This window comes from Parasteatoda tepidariorum, chromosome 2 (genome assembly GCF_982258835.1).
Source record: "Parasteatoda tepidariorum strain Cologne lab strain chromosome 2, Ptep-v5.0, whole genome shotgun sequence".
Taxonomy (NCBI): domain Eukaryota; kingdom Metazoa; phylum Arthropoda; class Arachnida; order Araneae; family Theridiidae; genus Parasteatoda; species Parasteatoda tepidariorum.
Genome location: NC_141756.1, coordinates 132,001,435 through 132,018,467, shown reverse-complemented (window position 1 = coordinate 132,018,467; position 17,033 = coordinate 132,001,435). Strand labels below are relative to the sequence as shown.

The 17,033-nt window shown below is 31.9% G+C and overlaps 1 protein-coding gene across 9 annotated transcripts in view; it reads left to right on the top strand.

Annotated features, from left to right (window-relative positions):
- Positions 1-17,033, top strand: part of LOC107443911 (plexin-B) — a 251,761-nt gene that overhangs the window by 226,893 nt on the left and 7,835 nt on the right. For all 9 annotated transcript variants that reach the window (XM_087158423.1, XM_071182958.2, XM_043047550.3 and 6 more), the window contains 4 exons: positions 7,752-7,905; positions 8,188-8,352; positions 9,661-9,833; positions 12,981-13,141. In XM_087158423.1, coding sequence (XP_087014549.1) covers positions 7,752-7,905; positions 8,188-8,352; positions 9,661-9,833; positions 12,981-13,141 — 653 coding nt within the window. The remainder of the gene's footprint in view (positions 1-7,751; positions 7,906-8,187; positions 8,353-9,660; positions 9,834-12,980; positions 13,142-17,033) is intronic.

The following is a 17,033-nucleotide window of genomic DNA, read 5'->3' as shown; positions in this document are numbered from 1 at the left end:
CACAAAAACGTACTTTCTCTGAACAAACATATATATTTTTTTTTACATATTTGGATTCTTATTTACATATTATATTTGGATTCTTAACCTTCAAAATATAGGGGGTAGCCGCAATCTGGGAAATATGGTCCCCATAGTTTGGTCAGGAGAGCGATTCAAAGTTCGTACACCTTAATGTTAATTTAACTTTTCACGTTTTTAGTCATATTTTTAAAACTAATAAAGCAATTCAAAAAAAAATTGCACCCACTCATAAAACTCATTTATCCAAAGATAATTTCATGAAAAATATAATTCTTTATAATTATTAATTATTTTTTATTTAATTAAATTGAGGATGGAAAAATTTTGAATTATAAGGTATGAATTTTTTTATACCATATTAATCTACATATTTTTCAATTGAAAAATCTAAAGTTTCAACTGTTTTTATTTATTAAAAGCTGAGAAAAATTAAAATTAATTATTTTTAAAAAAATAATTTGGCGACAGTAATGAAATAATTAAATGGGGCGATTAATATTAAAATGTGATAAACCTGCGGGGGGAAACTTGACTTCCCGCGCATATTCATATTAAAATTTCATTCATATTTTTTTCGCTAATAATCGTTTGCTAATCTTTTTATTTTTTATTTCTTTCTAACTATAAAATACGACGTTTCTTTTTTAGTCCTTTAATAATTAATTTGAAATTTAGTAAAGAAATTTGAATAAAACATTCTGAATAAAAAACACTTAATTGAACGGATGTCTAGTTTTATAAAAGCGTGCTTCTGATAAAATATGATTATACACCAGATTATGCTTATTTAAAGTAACTATTTTTTGATTTTGTTTTTCAATAACTGATACAATTTCAATAATATACATACGTATCCTATATTTGAATAACTTATATATCGCCTTAATCTTAAAATAAATTTGTAAATTATATGTCTGCTCTTGTTTCGCAGAATTATTTTTCTAACTTTTTAATTAAATTTTAACGCAAAATCTTATTTTTTATGCAACCATATATATTATTTTCCAATAATATACTAATCAATCGTTTTAGTACTTTGATTTATGTTTTCCTTTGAAATAAAATTACTTTTGAAATTATTACTAAGTTCTTTTTGAAAGAAAACTTAAAATTATTGCCAGCTATCTGAGAATTAAACCTTGTTAAGGAATTAAAAATATTCTACTGATCACACACAATATCATTCGATGCAGAACAGCTGACTGTTTACTAAGAGTACTATTGTTTACGAAAAATGAAGAAAAATTATTAATTTTTTTATTTTTATTGTTTCTTATTTATTTGAGTAAAGAAAACTAAATGCGAAAAAATACAACATATTGTTTTGTTTTTTAAATGAACAAAAAACTATGAACATACAATTTTCTTTCGACATTAAAAGTTATTCTTGTGCGCTAACTTTAAGAAAGTTACCCTTTTGTTTTAAAAAAGTTGAAAATATTTGCTTAAAAAGGTGTGTCTATGACTTCTCAACTTTTGCACTGTTCAAAAAAATATTACTATATCAGGAAAATGTTCGATATGCCTTGTTTTGTTAAACAACACAACTACTAAAATAAAAAATTGTAAAGAGATTCGAAAAACGTGTTATTTTTAGAATCATCTCAAAAATTGTTCTTTTCCTCTATTTGACTTTTTTCTACTTAATTAACTTATAATAATAGTTTTGACACACATTTTGAAGAAATTCTGCATACAAATTTCTCCTAATATTTCGTAATAAGAAAACAAGAATATTATTGTTTCATTGATCCGGAGTAGTTAATTGTTTTCGAAATAATCGGCCTTACAACTATTTAACTTAGATTCTTTGGGCTAGGGGTCACTTCATACACGTTTTTCGACATTGAAATTTCAAATGTAAAAATTACAAGAATGCGTTTTAACTAACAAAAAAAAGGAACAAAATGGTTGGCATCTTATGAAAAGATTGTCAAAAAGTATTGTAAAAACTGTAACAATTGTTACTCTTGTTTAATTAAGGGAGGGTATTATAAACCTAATTTTCTTTTTAATTATATTTTTTAAAGAACTAACGAAAGGAGTGTGTAAATAACATCAACTCTTTTTTCTGCAAACTAAGTTTACTTAATATCATTTGCAAATCTTATGAAATTCTTGACCTGCTCTTTAAAATAAAGTTTTATTTTGATCGTAGTTGAAGGAGTACGGAGGAGGTATGTGACATTCGGAAATAAAAGTCGTGTGATAGAGACAGAACGAATTAGTTCTTTTGGTTGAAATGCTGTCAATATCATTACAGCACCTTGGTTAACAAGGGTCATGAAAGAAGGTTCTGAACTTAAATATGCATTTTAATATATTTTCCTATTTACATACCTCCTTGATCTCTGCACCGTTTTAATATTCTGCAAAGCATAAAATGAAATAATGTTGAATAAGAAAAGAGATTTCGAATGAAATATTTTATTTTCCTTAATACTGGGTAGAGTATCTGCTACATTTTAGATTTTCAAATTCATGTCTAATTCCAAGAACTTTTCATGACTTAACGAAGTTACTATTTTCTCCGACAAAAACAGAATAATATTTTAAAAAGCATTATAATAACATTTCTTTATATAAAAATTTCTTTGTTAATTTATATAATTTTTTCACGCGCAAATCAATTTCGGGCAAATCCGTGGCTAAAATTATGTGCGAAACAGGCAATTCATGTTTCTTTCTCTTTTCTATTTTTTTCTTAATTAAATATTAATTTTCTAAAATTATTAATTATCTACTTCTTTAAATTATCCAGTGTAATATTACCTTGCGCACATCCATTTTCGGGCTCATCTTTGGCTACTAACACATCAAACGCACTTCAGTACTGCAGAGTACGAACGCACTTTAATACAAAACCCCTCTATTTACGCTTTTACCTCAATTTTCGCTTTTGGTTTCATATTTTGTAATCTGGCAATCTTGCTTCGACAATATTTTAAATCATACTTGAAAAATTTCCCGTTCATGTAAGTTCATTTGAATTCGCTACTCGCTTTATAGATTATGTTTTATTCCGATTTTTCTTTATATTTAATTTTCTGTTTTTACGTGATATTTTTACTTATTGTGTTCCATTTTATTTGTTGTAACTTTTTTTAGTGCTTTCACACTATTGTAATATTTTGCTTTGGCTATATTGATACAATATTAGAAAGCACTCTTTTTTGCGGATATAATCGTGTGAGCTGATGAAAAGATTATATCTTTTATTTCCCAGATATTTTTAGAAATTTTTTTCCGGTTTCATGTTATTTTATTTTTATCATTATTTTTCTTTTTTTTTCGGATTTTTTTTATTGTTCTGTAATTTTTCCCATGTTTTCTCTACATTTTGATTTTATTTTATGAGTTCTACTTACTTGCAGCTTATGCGCAATAAATAAAACTGTTTTTCTTAATTTTGTTCGTTTTTTTTTGTATTTATTTAGTATGATATATATATATATATATATATATATATATATATATATATATATATATATATATATATATATATATATATATATATATATATATATATATATATATATATATATATATATATATATATATATATATATATTAGGGGTCTGTTTAGAAGAAATTTGGGTCCGTTAACGGACCCTTCACAAAATAATTTATCTTTTAATCGGACCCTTCACAAATTTGTTTATCTTCATTATTGTTTTGTTAATAAACCCTTCCCAGGGCAGAAAACAAGAAAGATGGATATAAACGAATTAAGTTATGTCTTCGGCAGACGATTCTTCCATTATTCGTCCGAAATGAATATTCTGCGTTCAGCAGTATAGACTAAATACTAAATATTTGTATGTTGCATCTCTAATTAAGAAGCAGCAATTGCTGCTTATTTTTGAAAATTTAATTTTTTTTATTATAATTTTACAGTGTCGGGCATAATCTTGTATCTATTTAAAATTTAAAAACTCCTTGAAAAAGTTTTTTGCTATAACCGGACCCTATTTGCACAAATTCATAAAAGCGGACCCTGGTTAAAAGAATGTGAATAATTTTTTCACAATTTCACGAAAAACGGACCTTTCACAAAATGTCTGGACAAAATGCTTTTAAAATGCCGTATAACATTTATTAAGATTTACAATTTTATCGAAAATAAATACCGTGAATTTTATAAAATCTTGTGATTATGCATCAGAATAGCAATCTTCTTTCAGGTCCACCTTTGCTTGATCATTTTTTCTTCGTTTCTTAAGAAACTCGAAGTGAGGTGCAAAAGCAATTAATCCTACAACTCTTCATAAATTTAATAATAACTCATGAAAATTTGGTTTTAATTTAAAATTGTCAATCAAATGACGTTAAAACAGCTTTAAAATAATAAATAATGTCAGATAGAAAGTTCAACGTCAAGATTCTAAAATCTTGGAGAATCAAAAATAATTTATTAATTGATTTAAATTTCCTTTTCAAAGGAGATTAAAAAAAAACAATAACAATCTGTTTTCTTTAACCAGAAAGCAACTCGAAACATTTTTTTGGTTACTTAGCAACGAGAAGCACTATGTTTTCCCGTCTTGTCATTCATTCAGTTTCTTCATGGTATTTCCCCTTCTATGGCGAGGTAATTTGGCATATTTTTAAACTTTCGCCATACATATATAAATATTTATTGCGATCCAATTTACGACCCAATTTTTTCGAAATTTTGTCTATTTTAAGTGTCAGGATTCCAAATATGTAAAAAAAAAATGTATGTTTATTCTGAGAAAGTACGTTTTTGTGTCTGATTTCGTAACTTATTTAATAGTTAGCACTAATTAATTAGCATATTTGAGGTCACCCCCCCGAACCATTAAGATTGACACTTAGTTCGTGAAAATCCGATCATTAGAACGAAAGTTATTCAGGGTGATTCGTTTTTTTTTTTTTTTGTTTTTTTTTTTTGCAGACTGTATATTGCGTGCTAAGATTGCTATTATCTGCATCATAGAGGATTTTATTTACTCCTTTCGTTGCTGCATATAGCAGAAGAAACTTGTTTCGGCTTACTTAAGCGCTTTTAAAATATACTTTCAGTGATTCAATGCAGATTAATGGAATATTGGTTTATATGCTAAAGTGACCGTTTGAAGTAAATTGAGGCGATTAACAAACCTGCTAAATACAGCGGTCATAACGAAAGATTTAAGGGTATTTTCGAAGCTGTTTTGCCCAGGAAAAGAGTGCTACTTCTAGGAAAGAATACGCTTTGCTTTCGAAGCAAAACAGCGATTCATTCCTGTAAAAATTATCTGACCATTAAAAAAGACACTATTAGCTGAAGGGTTTTTAAAAATCGTTAATTTGACGAAATATTTGACCTACTCGATGAAAATTATTCAAATAATTCTTAATTTTTTTCTTAGATTTAAGAGATGCAGGGTTGGAGTAATTTTTTTATTATTAGAGCACAGACGTTTCTTATTTGCCGAAAACTTATTTTTCATTACATCAGTGCCCCGTTTTCACAATCAGCAGTCGCTGTTTTAGTGGCAGTTTTTTAAAAAAATATGTATGATTCGCTATTTTATGTGACGTTAAAGAGAGCCAAGAAAAATAATCGACTCAAAGGATATACCATCTTGCCGTCAAGAATGATCTGAACATTAGAACGAACCTAAACTTTTTTAAAGTCGCCAATTTGGCAAGATTTTTTTTTTAAATTTTTTTAATCTAGATGAAAATTATCACTAAATAAATCTCAATCTTCACTCATTTTAGTGAGTCCAGATAATGCAGCATTGGAATAAATTTGACCCAGTAAAAAATTAAAACCAAAACTCACAAAATTGTAGATTTTTTCAGTACTGATATTTCGCATAGAGGGCGCTGGTTCTTGACTTGACAGACATGAATGTAATCGCATATTATTCGGGGGAAAAATTTTCTTTTATGGGACAACAGAGCCTTTGAAAATATATTTTTAAAAAAAAGATACCTCAAGTTAACTTAGCTTTTACAAAGAATCTCGTTGAAGCGTACTCATAAGTCATTAAGCATCATTTCGTCGAATTAGAAAGGTTATTTGTGCAACGATTGCTCGATCATTCCATTAGAAAGCTTTTGTTCACGCAACTTCCAAAATATCACCTGCCAAACAACTTCCCATGTAAAGTATTAATTAGTTCCCTTTTTGGCGAGAAACCGCCTTCTTCTCTCGCCGATCTTATCGCCACATCCTGGTGCTGGAAAAATAGGCGGATCACTGAATTCAATTAAAGGGCAATGAAGCAGTCACGGACGACGCTTTTCGAAACGAGATGGGCGTGGTTTCATGGGTTCACGTCCATCGCATCTTGCAAGTGGGCGTTCCCTTACCCCCATATTCCCCAGATGTTTCTTGAGCCTAAATATTACTGTCACTACCAGCTAGATTTTAGTGTTAGACACAATTGTTTCTAATAAACAAAAGAGAGAGGGTGTTCTCAAACATTGAAGGGCACAAAATGAGTGTTCTTTTACTGTTCTTAAAACCTGTCATTTGGTCCCACTTAAAATCGTTCGGTTAATCTCGTGTGAAAATGCGTGATTTAGTGCGTGTATTTCTCCTACCGTTAAATTTCTGTGGTCATTTTTTTTTTCCTGCTAGAGTTCCATCACTGATTTCTGTGAACTTCAGACGATATTTGCAGAACATTATAGCCACAGAAGTGCCAACTATTTCGATTTATCCGCAATTATTGCGATCTTAGTCAAGATGAGGCGTGGAATCTTAATCGTAGTCAAGATTACGGTCTTTTGGTTGAGTAGTAAAATTTGTGTTTTTAGAGAATTTCTGTAATAATTTGTTTGATAATAAAAGTTCGTTTTTCTTTACTTAATTGTCTAGTGTTTTGAAACGTGTGTCGTTTGGAACTGATCTACGATAATGAATAGTTCTAAATTAACCATAAACATTGATTCGATTACATAATGAAGCACAAAATTTCGGTGTTGTATATATATATATGTATTTTTTATAATTTGGCGTGTTTGATGATTGAGTATTTTTTTAATTGATTGTAAATTTATGCTTAATTCTATTAATATTATAGAATTGTATTAATTTATAGAATTATCTATGACCGAAATCAAGAAAATGTCGACTTGAATGTCCGAAATATTTGTTATATCCGATTAATTTATTCGTTGATATTACTATATTTATTCGATATTTAAATATCTGCTGAGGATAGATTAGGAGAAAGTGTTCGGAGGATACATACTTGGCACTTCACCTTAAAAAACATGGATGTAGGGCATACCGGGCACTTAACTAGACTTGGAATATGTTTCGGACATTTACCGAAGCATCGGTGGAAGTCCACCCATTTCTATCGCATCCTGAAATTGCGCTAATTTGAATTTTGTTTAACTGTACTTTTCTATTCTATAGTATTTTTGATAGCTAGTTTGAAAAGTTGTTGTCCAATTCGTAACCCCAGTATAGTATTATATATTTCTCAATAAGAAAATAAAAAACAGAAAGTATCGCTATAAACATACAGATTTTGCATTTTTAAGATCTCTCCTTACTCGTTATATAGAGCAGTATATAAAAGAATAATTTGGAGAGGAAGGAAAACAGCGCAATTTCAGATTAATAATGTCGTTGAAGTTTCCGATATTCAGCATTTTTGAAATAATCAGAATTGATAGGACACTTGAATGGAAAACGAGTCAAAAAGGTGAAGGATGCTTAAGAAGAACTTTCATTAAGAGATTGTTTTGTGTTTCAGACGGTGCAGGTAGTCCACGAGGATCAGGATGAAAAGATTGTTTGTCGAGTGAATGATTGTGATGTTCCTAGTCAAGTGAAGGCCAAATTACTCGATTCAGTCTACAAAAACACGCCATTTTCTCTACGACCTTCCATACACGATGTTGATCTAGGTAAACCATCCTCTCTTCGATTTATATAATACACTGGTGTAAGAAAGCAGTTTATTTGATACTACACTACAATAACCATTCGCATGCGTTGGAAGGTATGAAACAGCAGTTTCAAAATGCTCTTACACAGACCTTGAGAAAAGAAAGTTCCTGAATCGTTTCATACCTTCGCAACGTTATTACAATTGTTATGGTTTGTAGTGCATATCATTAAAATCGGAAATGCAAATTCTTACACCGGTGTCTTGTAGAGTCATTTTATATTTTTCTTCCTTTCGACAGAATGGCGACATGGACGGGGTGGCCATCTCACCTTGGCAGACGAGGACGTGACCACTAAGACGGTGAATGGTTGGAGAAGGCTGAACACACTCAGGCATTACGGAGTGAGGGACTCTGCCGTTATGAGTCTCGTCAACAAACAGAACGACAGCTTCAGCTCTAACTGTGAGTCTTCCTTAATTGTAAAGCATTCAATAAATACAAACAAAATAAATTCCTTCTCAAGAGGAGATTTCCCTGTCAAATGAAATCGAATAGGAAAGATTTTCGATTATAAGTACATGGATTTTTTTTTCTTCTAAACACGCGTTTTTAATGAATTGTATAAATAAGAATAAATTCTATGTAAAGAAAAAAATGAAATTTTAATCCGAGTTTAAATAGCGATGATTTCTTGCTGAATCTCTGAGTAAATTTAAACTTTATCTCCACAATTAATCCCTTCGAATATCGATCCTTGTCTAAAGTACCCAATATCAGCATCACTTTGCCAGTTATATATTTATCCCAACAGTCTATTTATCCCCTTTTTAACACTTAAAATTGCAATAACTTAGAACAAATTTACTTTTAAAAAAACTTAACGTTAAATTGTCTTTTAGCGTGTCAAATTTCAATTCTTTAGTCACATTTTTTTTCCGACCTACCAAAGTGACCCCATGATATATTTCATTACTAGTTTAACAGTTAATAATTCTCAAACTAATCATCGTCTGTCAATAATATTTTTTATTTATTTCATCGAACTCCTTGCAAATTTCGATACACACCCTTGTCATTTCAACTCTTTTTTGCGCAACGAAACAAAATGTAACGTTAAAGCGAACACTAAAAACGGCAGGCAAGCGGTGCTTACGATTTTTTAATGTCTAGTTATATGTTAAATTATTTTTTCGTATTATTTTTAAATTAATGAATGCGACAACACATATTTTATTCATAGCTTTATTTACAAAAATTACTCAATAGTTGAAAAGAACTCGTCATGACTCATCAGTTCGATATCATTGAAAAGCATTATTTTAAAAAAGGAATATTTTATGTCGTGTTTCAAGCTGGTCGAGTGGTTAGCGTGCCTGACTGAGAGGCCAATGGCTGCGGGTTCGAATCCCGCTCTAGGCATGGATGTTTCTCTCTCTCTCTGTTGTGTGGCAGTGTGCCGTGGGTAATGTTGCTCGCCTCCGTGACTGTGGTTCACAGGTGCCCACCGGCTAACGTTAAATGAGCAACACTTCCGGCATCTTCTAACGCGAAGAATGAAAGTTCAGTGCCTGCCGTTATTAAAAAAAAAAATCGTGTTTCAAAGAGACTTTAAATGGAGTGAGAGTTTTCCCTTGGCAATTTATTTTGAGTTGTTTTTCAGTTGATTTCATGACGTCATACAAAGTACTATTGAAACTTTAAAACTCTCGAGCTCAGTGTATGGATAAAACGTTGTACAGTAATACTTTTTGTGTACGTGTTATTCTATAGGTACGGGACATGCCTCTTTAAATTCTGTGTCTCCGATTGTTGGACAGTACGACTTGGAACAGGGCCTAAGACTGTGGCACTTGGTCAAGTATCAAGATGACCAGGCAAATATCAAAGACTATCAGCACAAATCCATTCCAGAAATATTTCTAACTAGACTGCTTTCCACAAAGGTATGTTTTCTGTATTTCATTTTCATTTGTAGTGAACCGTAAAAATTTTTTAAATAATTTTTTTTTTTTTTTTTTTTTTTTTTTTTTAGATTAGCTTAAAAGGAAGAAAGTAATTTTGCATTTGCTAGACCTAAAACGTTGAGTGCGTTTGTTTCGAAAGACATATAAATGCCGTTCAAAAAACAGCCCTCGTATAGTGTTGGCCTTATTTTCTCTCACAATTTCAGACTCAAAAATATGAAAATTAAAAACCCATACTGTCGCTTATTTTTCGCTTTAATTACGACTCTAACTCTATTAATCTATATTTAGGATTATATACAATGTAAATTTGGTTGCTGGTGGCGGTTCAGTGACCTTGGGAAATACCATTTTATGCGCATAGTCTGGCTATTCATGCTCATTTTTAAAATTCAAACTAATTTTTATTGGAAGCCGAATCTATGCTTCAGTTATAAAAGATTGATGTCGGGAGTTGCAACAAACCGTGAGACGGGAGAAGCCTCTTCATCAGACATGGGACTCGGATGTGTTTTTTAATATCCGTCGTTGAACAGCCGACCTCATTTTTTGGGTTTACGACTACTAATGTTCAACTCCTTGTAATTTTAAACCTCCTTTATCAGTACCGGTATGATTTGTTATAGGGACATGGAGGGCTAGACAGATTCAGCATTCACTACACAAAGAGTCTTCGGCCGGCTGGGATCGACCTCTTGGACATGGGTCCAGTACCCTACCAACCAGGCTATCCCAGCCCCCCATTTAATAATTTGTAAATATGCTCACATATCACGGTTGTCGAATAAATTTATATTTCTGGAGGTGCATGTTTTCTTTACCTCGAGTGTTCTCCCGCTACACTAAAATCTATCTATTTGTCTGGGGATAATGTCGGAATATCCATCAATTTTCGCTCTCTATTTCAAACAAATTTTCTATACATTCTTTCAAGTCCAGATTTATCACTTTTTATCGACTAACTAGTCGTATTGGTTACTTAGTCATGATTAAATACTAGGCAACGCAATTTTTCAGCATTTATTATAAGGCAATTAGTATAAATGTATGAATGCACTGGTTCAAATGCGAGTGGACAGCCAGGTCATAATAAAGAAGGATAGTTCGTATTCTAACCTGCAAGCTTTTCCTCATATCAAAACCGGTTATTAAGATATTCAGCCGTCAGTGCAAGTTTATTACCACTGTTCTACCTAGCTTTGCATAGCCTTCCAATAAACTAATCGTACCCCTTTAACCGAAATAAAGATCGCAGATTATAAAAAAAAAAATTCAGCTCATACTTCAAATAAGTTTTTCAAAACATTTTTTTTAATTATTTAATACCTATTTTTTTAATAACTAAATTATTAATAAGAATAATGCTCTTAGCTGTATAGTTTAAAAAGTTACCTTTAGTCTAATTTTTTTAATAGTTACCCTACTGTCTATTACTTGAATTCGATTTGAGGTTATTTATAACTCAATCTATACAAAGTATATTTTCTATTAATGCAAATAAAACATAATGTATGTTCTGATAGCCCACGTATACGGAAAACTGGATCAAGAAGGGCAATTCGAACATCCTGAATCAGGGAGGGGTACAAAGAAATAATTTTACACATTCCATAAGACAATTTCGTTCAACAATAGGCTAACACCCCTAACAGCTAATCGACGCTGTGGCGCAGGGGCGTCCCCCGAGGTGACCCAAGTTCGATTACCAGCTGTGACTGGTTGATATGAATTCTGATCCCGGTTCACACCGACCACAGTGCTGAAGTGAAATATCCTAAGAAAAGATCATGCGCGAGTCGTGGTGGGACAGAGCCTGCCAATGAGGTGAACAGGGTTCGAATCCCATCGATAGCTTGGATTTGAGAGTTTTAGGGGCAGAAACCGATGGTCATAATTTAACACACCCCAAAAATCTCTGAAGGTCCTTTACTGTTTTTGGTTCAGGAATATTTATGATAGCTGATACTATGTCTGGTAGAGGAAGCACCCCTTGCGTGGATGTAGAATATCCCAAAAGAGCAATTTCTTCTTTTTCCGGAACACACTTAGAAGGACTGATAATGTAACCTCGAAGTCTTTGAAATAATTTCGTTAAAGGGTTAAGATGTTCTTCAATATTACTTGAAGCTACCAAAGTACAGTCTAAATACAGAATGGAAAATTCCCACAAACTTCGTGAATAAATAGTTGAAACCTTTGAGCCGCATTGCAAAGGCTCGAAGGGAGTTGTTATAGCAGTCTTCCATAGGAATTTGGTGATACGCCCGAACTAAATCAATTGTTGAAAATATCTTCATGTCATCGAAAACGTGCACTATGTGATGTATGTGCAGAATAGGATATCTGTCTAGTTTTGTTACGGAATTTAGACGGCGATAATTAACTCATGGCCTCCAATTAGCCTTCCTCACCATATGCAATGGGTTCGCCCAACGACTCTTTGAAGGGGGACAAATTCCTTGGGATAACCTGATTGGTAGGGCATTAGACACATGTCCAAGAGGTCATGGGTTCGATCTCCTCCCGCCGGAGACTCCACGCGTAGTAAATGATGATTGATGCACGTTAAATGGGTCGAATTCCCATAGAAAATCATAGTCCTCCAGTTGGATTATCCAGTCAAAATGGTTTTATTAGGTTATCTTTATGGCAACTCCAGCAATATTTCTGTTCGTACTCTTGATTATCCGTGTTCAAATCACGTCCTGTTAATCACCAACGTTTGGATAAAGAAGGAAACTTCAAGGTACAACGTTTTCTCCAGCTGCTTCTATATATCGAATCTCTCCAAATGCCTCTCTATATAACCTCTCCATCGCATCATGGACCCATCACTGACGGGTCCAACATTCGGAACCTATGTAGGTATGGTAGCTTTTCACAGTACCTATAACGGACAATAGCATTTAATACCAAATTAAGTTAATATTATATGTTTGCATTCATGTTGCCCAGGTTCACGAGAAAAAAGTTTTTCCATGAGGTCCGCAAGAAGCTCCACAGTTTCATATAGTTTATTAATTGATTATTTACCTTCTTTTTACCCCGCACGAAGCGAGAAGTAATCAAACATAATATCGTAAGTTTAAATAACTTTTTTTAAATTTCTCTTTACTTGTTTTGCAGGGTACTGTACAGAAGTTTGTGGATGACTTCTTGACCACCATTCTGACAGCGAACGAGTGTCTACCCCCAGCGGTCAAGTGGCTATTTGATCTCTTGGACGAAGCATCTGCGAATCATGCCATCCTCGATCCAGAAGTGGCACATGCCTGGAAAAGTAACAGGTACCCATTACTGTTTTGTCATCTTTTATTTCAATACAAGTAACTTGCGCCGAGGCGACTCAGGAAATAGAACCTGCCAATGACGGTTCGAATCCCAGGGATGGCCAGCTCGCAACGATCACACTGTTGACTTAAAATATCCTTAGTGGTAGATGGTAAAATTCTTTATTATCGTAGGAGATTTTCGTGGTTTTTCCTTTCCATGTAATGCAAAGTTCCATAAGAGAAGAACGAAGGCTAGTCTGTCCCAAAGCTAGTCTAGGAGCTCTTCAGGGTAAGGTTCGAAATGACAAGGAATTGAAATTGTCTTATGAGTCGGCTGTTCAACGCCGGTAGTAAAATGAGATAGCCTCTTTGGTGGAATTCAGTTAAATCATCATCATCCTCATCAATGGCTCAACAGCCTAGGGTGGGTCATGGCCTTCTCAAGAACTTTTTTCCTGCTAGTGTTTTCCAGTTTTTAGTTTTTAAGACAAATGGTCTTTTTCTAGGCCATCTATCCGTCTCAAATTCGGCCTGCCTCTTTTTCGTGCGCCAACTGGTCTGCTATTGAAAACTCTTTTTGTGATATGGTCTTCGTCCATTCAAATAACGTGGCCTGTCTATTTTATTTTATTCAGTTAAATATTGGCTAAATCTTCTTATCAAAGTAAACTTTTTGTTTCGAATTTAATAGTATTCGATTTTATTTCCCATGGTGCCATTCAATTCTGCACTCATGACATTATTTAAAATATTTTAATTTATATCAGGTTATATTTTTGCTTTATTGAAATAAATTCGTTTAGCCAATTGCACGAAATTATTTTGAATTTAAAAACATTTGAGGAAGATGGGTGTGATTTTCAAAATTTTGCTTTTAGTTAGGGGTGCACAACCTTTTTCAATGAAGGGCCACATGCACAGCAGATTGACCAATGAAGGACCGCATGCCAAAGTGTTTAGACCGACATATTGAGAGCAATTGTTGGTGGTTATATAAACATCATTGTTTATATAACACTAAATTCTTTTTGTCGGTTTACCTTGTAATCTCTTTGCAGAAAATACAATACTTTAAAACGTTTAAAATTAGAAAATACAAAACTGATTACTTAAGAAGGAAAACAGAATTCGAAAATCAGAATCAATTTATCAGAAAAAATTTTGATAAATTGAAATAATTAAAAAACTATGGAAAAATTGAAATTTTTTTAATCACATTACAAAATACAAAAGTCCGTTTAAACATAAATTTTAAAATTAAATTTTTTTTTCATGGAATTAAATTTCAAATAAATGAATATTCCAGTTGTTAATATAAATTCAAGTTAAATACTTTGATTTAAAGGAAGTTTATAGGGTTAAAAATGATTGAAACTGAAACAAAACCCCTTAAGTGGAAAATAAGATTTAACATTTATTAGGGAATGTACTTTAACTTTCAGACATTTTTATTTTAAATTAATAATAAGAGGCTGAGAGAGGGAAGAAAAAGAAAGAAAGAAAACACATTAAATTTTAAGGAACTATATTCCTTAATAATAAAAAATTTAAGATACTTGTTTACAACTTTTTATGACGAATATATTTTTAACATGACACTTACTATTTACAATTAATACGCAATCAATTAACAATCAATAAAATTTACATAACTTTACGAAACTTATCTTGATTAAATTTTTTATACAGTTAAAATTTAATGATATACAAATCATTTCCCAGCATATAATCATAAATGATATAAAATGCTCCAAGAAAGTAGAAAATGGTTTAAAAAATTTCTTAATGGTTATACTGTAATTTGCAAAATTTTTTAATATTGTGATAATTTTATCTACTTGATCATGTGATATTTTTTGAGCCATTAAATGAAAATGTAATGATTGTATTTAAAGACTACTCTGTAATTTTGAACAGGCCAAATTCATTCTGGAAAACAGTCTTTCGACAGAAGCTGTTGTTGTGGGTAGTATTAAACTTAGAGCAAATAACATAATCAGTTTTGGAATTTGTCCTTGATGGTGTTCTTCCATTCTGGGTTTTTAAATCGCGGAAATACAAATAGCGATGTGTTATTTTTTAATTGTTTGAATACGAATTGCCATGTGTGATTTTTAAATTGCGTAAATAAAAAACTCGATGCTTGTTTTTCAAATCGCGTGAATACGAATCGTGTGGCTTTTAAATTGCGAAAGGACTACTCACAACTCTTGATTTTTAAAATGCATGAATATGAATCGCGATATATGGTTTTTAAAACGCGTGCATATGAATTGCGAGAAAAGTCGCAACGGATGATATTTTAAATGCCAGAACACGAATCGCGATATGTGATTTTAAATCCCGTAAATACGAAACGCGATGGATTATTTTTAAATCTCGTTAATGTTAATACGAAATGCGATGCGCAATTTTCAGATAGCGTAAATACAAATTACGATGTATGACTCTTAAATTACATGTGACAACAAAAAGAATAGGTTCGATGTGTGTTGTTAAACTTGCACGTGTTCGTTGATTTGGCTAAGATACGCAATTACTTTTTAAGTTACGAAAAAAAATTAAAACTGAATCGAATTTCACGAGTTGTAATATTGTGTGAAAATATCAGGTATATTCTAAATCACAAATAAAAATGCAGCAATAACGGGAAAGAAGAAAAAACCCGTTCGAAAAACCTCTTAAAAAATGCGTGTTAAAATCGGTACAAACAGAGCACGTAAAAAATAATTATTTTAATGCGCGATTCAAAACATAGTATTAAAAATATCATAATATGCAATCACGGGAAAAACGTAATAACTACTAAAACAATAACCAAAATACTTTTATATTTCAGATGAAATTGGAGTTAATAAAGTCCATCAAAATTTTATGTAATTTAAATGCGGGATTTGAAATTAAAATGTCGCAATAGCGTATAAAAAAATATCGGTACTTTCAAAACCTTGTAGAAATGGGTAATAATAATTTCTAAAATAACGATTGAAAAATAATTTGATTTGCGATAAAATCGTTACAAATAAGCCATGTCAAAAAAATGGTTATCTAAATGAGCGATTCTTTACTCGCGATTCGTAATAATATCGTGCTAAAATATCGAAGTTTTAAAAACCGGGCGGAAATGTGCAGCAATAACTGTTGAAGAAAGGATCTAAAGTCATTTAGATTTCCCATGAAGTTTGCACAAATAAAGCTTTTCATAACTTTCAAAAATCGCTATTTCAGAAACTACTTGAAAATGGGTAGCAATAACTACCGAAAAGTCATTGGAATCGGCACATTCGAAAAGCGTCAAAAGTGGTAATTAAAATTCGTAAATCGTAATAATGATGTATTAATAATATTGGGATTTTTAAAACTATGCTGAAATCCGTAGCGTTAACCTTCAAAAAACTACATTGATTGAGATTGGGTGCGTCAAAAACTTAAAAGTGTAAATTTAAATTACCGAATTTTTTTTATTATTTTTCAAAAACAAATATTTAATTTTTTTTTCATTTTGTTCAGATTGCTGCCGCGGGCCGCACATCGAAGGTTGGCGGGCCGCAGGTTGAGAACCCCTACTTTGAGTGAAGAATTGTCCTTAAACTAGTACTTCTGTGCCTATAAAATAACCGAATTTACAAATTCTGTATTTGTAACTACAAATAAAATGATCAAATGAACGAACTCATAACGCACAGGAGAAAATATAGTTTGTCGAAAGTAAGAACTCCCCTAACTATTCATCTGGACCCGTGGCGGTGACTATGGTAACGAGGTATAACTATTTCAAGTGGGGTCATTATTTAGGACAGGTTTTGGCTAGGGTCGACGAGAGAAAGGGAATATTTTTCCTTAGTCTATTGTGTTAGCCCTAGTGGGAAGAGAAGCTACTCTCCCTGAAATACGCTATTCTTGTTTA